Here is a 5,550-nt window from a genome sequence, read left to right on the forward strand (position 1 = left end):
TTTGTCATATACTTATACATAAAAATAGTATTATAGTAGTCACTATAAAAAGTACTATAGTTTATAATTAATTTCAAAAATTGTTGTAACTGACCGTTATTTTAAATTATATACTTTTTTTTTACCAATGGGAGTTGGTCCAAGTGGTAAGCGGCTTGGTATCGCTTAAGCAAGGTCTCGGGTTCGAGTCCTTGTGAATGCAGAAAATTCCCACTGGAAGACTCACCCACCATGCCAGGTGCGCGACACGGGTCGGATCCGGATTAGTCAGGGCGAAGCCTTGGAAACCGGATGGGCTTACCAAAAAAAAAAAAAATTATATACTTTTTTTATAGTGGAATGGGCAAAGTTCATATCAACCATTTGAGAATGTGTTATATATAAAATATATACAAAAGAATCATTGCGTCACTGTGCAATAAAAATAATAATGCATTAGTCATGCAAAATATTTAATAATAAAAAATAAGTAATAATGTAAAGATTCTATATCGTAATTTTATAATTAGTTTACGATTCTAATTTTATAAAATTTTAATAATCAACTTCCAAATGAATTTTTAAATGAATCAAACATAGTCATATCTTAATATTCATCAATCAAGGAGTTCCATTAATTTATTTTATAGTATTCATTTGAACCAAGCACGCGATTATTGCAATTTGAAAGTAGTCAGTCAATATATTAGATAGATCAATCTGATTCAAATCTAAAATAGCATCTATGACTAGATAAAAAAAATACTGACACAATTTTTTATCGAATTTTAAATCAAAATTTTAAAATGGAGTCGGAAGAAATATTTTGATCCTATGAATATTTTTCTTACTCGAAAAGAGAGATCCGTGAATCGGGATCCTGCAAATCCCCAAAATCGAGTTAATACTAGATAAAAAAAGGATAACTACCTTGTCATATAGCTTATTCCTGATGAAGAAAAGTATTAGAGATGGGCCTACTATATGTCTTTATTTTGACATTCTCTGAATTAGTTAAAACAGAATTCTCATAAACTGAAATAATATTACATGCTTTGTTTTGTTTGTACATGTAATTTCGGATTCGCTATAAAATACCGGAACATAGAAATTTGCTGCTGAATTTAGGTACTTCAAAATGGTTGCTAATTTAACTACAATTATTCTTATACCAATTATGTTATGTTTTTCAGCAACTGCAGCAACAAGAACTAAGCTGTATTCCACCATTGGTCAACATGATAGCACCAATTCTGGTGCTAATGATAGTATTTGCAGTTCCATGGTAGTCACACAGGGCTACATTTGCCAAGAACATAAAGTAATCTCAACTCTATTTCAGTTATTTGTGTCTGCTGAAAATTCCGGAACGGTTTGAAACTGTTTTTTTGTTTGTTTTAGGTGACAACAAAAGATGGCTATATTCTTAGCATGCAGAGAATGCCGGCTGATCGGTATGGTAAGCCTGCGGATAAACCACCGGTTCTTCTGCAGCACGGGATAATGTCGGTTAGTACTACTTGGTTGCTCTTTGATTTTAATTGTAGGACAAATATACAATTTTGATATAAGATTCGGGTTTTAATTTGGACCTTAATATTTGACTGTCCTTTCGATTTTTATTTCGCCCTTATTTTGTGAATGACATATAACATACATGTGGAATTTTGTTCAATTTGGATATAAATGATTTATTTTTATCTTAAACTTAACGTTATTAAGAAAGTATAAATTGGACCCTATGTGAATGTCATGTGTTGTCCAGAGTATGAACAACTCCAAAATAGAAAAATGTTTAATGATGGTTCATTTTAATCTTTTTTTTAATAACATTATATACCACTTTAAGATAGAAAAAATCATTAAGTTTAATTAAAAATTGAGTCAACTTTTAGGCTTACTTCTCGTTTAATGGTGAGAAAATGACAAAGATTTTGTTGATTCAGAGTAAAAATTGTTGCAGGATGGTTCAACATGGCTATTCAATTCTCCAGATGAATCTTTGGCTTTCATATTGGCAGACAATGGCTATGATGTGTGGATTAGTAACACCCGCGGGACGCGACATAGTCAAGGACATACCTCACTTCATCCTAACGATCCGGTCTCTTTCGTTTCATTGCATTTTGTGCAAAATTTATGTGGCATGGAAACTTCTCGAGTCATATTTTTTATATTCATTTCTAAAAATGCTTTTGAAATTCTAAATCCATATAATATTATGGTTAAAAATATATGTCACCTTTCTGTTTCAGTGTTTTTACTTTCGTGCTACATAGCGCAAAACGAACAAAGATTCTCGTGTATGGGGATTATTTCTTGAATTTTCGTTATTAATGAATATACATTTTAGTGGTTATAATTGCAGGTTTATTGGAATTGGTCATGGGATGAATTAGCAGCATATGATCTTCCTGCTACATTCAACTATGTTCATGATCAAACAGAGGAGAAACTTTACTATGTTGGACATTCTTTGGTGAAATTCTAAACTTGCTTGATTTTATTTTAATTTGGAAAAATAATTTTATATATCCATAAAGATGATCAAATTGATAAAAAAAACTATAAAAAATGATTTTGACAGATTGATCCATCCATTTTAAAATCATGATAATTATATCAAAATGATAAATAAAAAAATTACATATTTAACTGACAAAAATAAAAAAAAAATTAGGCTCTTAATTTATTTTTATAATAAGTTAGTCTGCAATTGAAAAAAAGATCATTAAACTTTGAGAAAATTATCTATTTATTTTGAAAATATAATTATTACTATCAAAATATTTGTATAATTATAAAAACATAATACTTTTTTTTAATTGTGGACTAATTTATTATAAAATTAATTTGAAATACTATATCATATCTTACCTTTATTAATTAGATTTTTTATCTTTTTTTATTTTCTTCTTGAATATAATTGTTTTTGACTTGTAAAATTGATGGATTAAGCTGATACAATCACTTTTTAATAATAAGTGTGGATATATAAAACTAATTTGCTTTCTAAATTCAATGTCATTTAATTATTGTGGATGATATGAACAAAAATTGATTTTTCAGGGAACTTTAATGGCTTTGGCTTCATTTTCACAAGAAAAGTTGATAAACATGTTAAGAGCAGCTGCTTTGCTTAGCCCAATTGCATACCTTAATCAGATTCCATCACCACTTACTAAAGCTGCAGCTGATTTGTTCTTAGCTGAGGTAATTTAACTAATTTTAATTTTTGTCTCTATTTTTAAACATAAATTTTCACTTTTTTTTTTCATTTCTGCCTCAGGAGTTGTATTGGCTAGGCCTACGCGAATTCATTCCCGGAGGGTGAGAAAGTAAAATTTAGCGACTTTCTTTTGCCTTATCATGCTATGGTGCTGGGGAACTTCTCGAACCCTTTTAAAACTCCAAAATTCTATATTTATAATGAATTTTTAGAGATAATGCTGTAAAAATTCATCATATGTACATTTTTTGTCACATTAATAACGTTGTTTTAAAATTGTCATTTCATAAATCAACTACCAATTTATTTAAAATCGATACACCGTTTCAAAATTCAGTGAAAACCAATAACGTGTCACTATCTAGTTTATTCTGACATGTCACTATCCGGTTGTCAATTCAATGATTTTTACCAGATTTTCACTCAGTGTATCGATTTGAAAAAATTAGTAATTGGTGTGTGAAAAGTTGATTTTTAAACAGCGTGATTAAATTAACAAAACGTGTAGAGTTGATGAATTTTATAACATTAATCCAAATTCTTATGAAAAATATTGTTTTCCTATTCTCTTTCGTTTGAGCGTTTTATATCTCAGCATTTTTTTTCCTTGCTACTAATTAATTATCGTGCAATCTGCATTTTTTTAAGAAACTGAAAAGAATTTATATAATTTTTGTTTTTGGAAATGAGAAGGTTGGCCGTTTCGAAGCTTCTGGAAGATATATGCAATAATCCTGGAATAAATTGCTCCAACTTAATGGATGCTTTTACTGGTGCTAATTGCTGTGTAAATTCTTCAAGAATAACTAATTTTCTAAATAATGAACCTCAAGCAACTGCTACTAAAAATGTTATTCACCTTGCTCAAAGTAAGCCTCTCTAACTTCTCATTTTACTTGTAAGAACTATATATATTTGAGCAAAAATAGATAGTAAAACTAAATTGTTGACGGAAACATAAGTGAAGAGACCATATTGTTTGATTTTCAAATAAGAAGGACGCTTTAAAATAATTTGCTTATACATTTATGACAAATTCTAACAAAATATCATTTGACCAATTTCTATTGGCAAAATAATTTTGTATATCCATAACTTTGGTCATTTTAATAAATGCATTTTTTAAAATAAAATTTAACAGATTGGTCCATTAATTTTACGAATTAAAACAATCAAAATGTTTCTAGTCTGACCTAGATTGCTTACGTGGATTTATTTAATTTGTCCAACCAAAAAGAGAAGCTACATAATTTTAATCGAATTGAGATTTGAATATAATTATTCTAATTCACCAGATTAACGGACCAAACTGTCTAGTTTTTTTTTAGGAATTAAAAGGATCAAAATTATGAATATATAAAATTATTTTACCTTTTCTGTTTCAGTGTTTCATATTTCGGTATACATTTGTGTTTTCAGAAATGTCTATAAAAATCCGAAACTCTATATTTATAACACATCCTTATAAAAAAATATTATTTCGCGCCCATTTCACATTTCGGTATATTCCATATCAACGTATTTCCGCAAAATAGCGTATCATAGTAAAGGGTATAAGATTTGATTTTTATATATATATGTTCTGATATAGTGAGTTTTGAACAGTGATCAGAACAGGGACATTAGCAATGTATGATTATGGAAATGAAGGTGACAACAAAAAACACTACAATCAGACAAATCCTCCGGTCTACGACATGACAACAATTCCGAATGATCTCCCACTTTTGCTCGCGTACGGAGGAAAAGATTCTCTTTCGGATGTAAAAGATGTGCAAGTTCTGCTAAACAAGCTCAAAGATCATGATTCCAACAAGCTGGTGCTGCTATATGTAAAGGATTATGCTCATGTTGATTTTGTTTTTGGTGTAAATGCTAATCAAGTTGTATATGATCCTTTAATGGATTTCTTTAAAATTAATTCATTGTAAAAACTGGCACAATCTGTATTTGATTACCACATTGTCATCACGCACATAATTGATCAATTAAATGTCAGAATATTTTTTTTTTTTGATAAATTAAATGTCAGAATATATACATCATATTAATTTCATTTGCTTATAGAGTTTCCCATTTAAAATATATATAGTTTATCACTTCTCTAATTTCGGTTTAGACTCAAACTCGAGACCTAAATCACACATTGCAGTATTCTTTCGGTAGACTAAAGCTAGTTGTACCAAAACTTGTCGGGCATAACGTATTGTTCGATCCCTGTATTTGTCTTATTTTTAGCATGGGATCCCTCCATTTTTATTCATTATGTATCAAGTCTTTACACTTTTAATTTTCTAGATTTGGGATTTCTCTATTACAAAAAGTGTCAAAAGTAAATTAAT

At 29.2% G+C, this 5,550-nt stretch overlaps 1 protein-coding gene across 1 annotated transcript; it reads left to right on the plus strand.

Moving 5' to 3' along the window:
• Window positions 1-1,117: 1,117 nt before the first annotated feature.
• Window positions 1,118-5,139, plus strand: LOC126657222 (triacylglycerol lipase 2-like). Its single transcript, XM_050351883.1, has 8 exons — window positions 1,118-1,300; window positions 1,381-1,488; window positions 1,943-2,083; window positions 2,348-2,458; window positions 3,049-3,192; window positions 3,269-3,309; window positions 3,902-4,077; window positions 4,814-5,139. The coding sequence occupies exons 1-8, from the start codon at window positions 1,118-1,120 to the stop codon at window positions 5,137-5,139; spliced, it is 1,230 nt and encodes a 409-aa protein (XP_050207840.1).
• The last annotated feature ends 411 nt before the right edge of the window (window positions 5,140-5,550 follow it).

This window comes from Mercurialis annua, linkage group LG7 (assembly GCF_937616625.2).
Source record: "Mercurialis annua linkage group LG7, ddMerAnnu1.2, whole genome shotgun sequence".
Lineage (NCBI taxonomy): Eukaryota > Viridiplantae > Streptophyta > Magnoliopsida > Malpighiales > Euphorbiaceae > Mercurialis > Mercurialis annua.

What these genes read in the sequence shown, in the direction of transcription:
- LOC126657222 (XM_050351883.1), top strand. Translation starts at nt 1,118, where the DNA reads ATGGTTGCTAATTTAACTACAATTATTCTTATACCAATTATGTTATGT. An exon ending in ACATTTGCCAAGAACATAAA is followed by an intron (nt 1,301 to 1,380) that starts GTAATCTCAACT and finishes TGTTTGTTTTAG; the next exon opens with GTGACAACAAAAGATGGCTA. An exon ending in TGCAGCACGGGATAATGTCG is followed by an intron (nt 1,489 to 1,942) that starts GTTAGTACTACT and finishes AAATTGTTGCAG; the next exon opens with GATGGTTCAACATGGCTATT.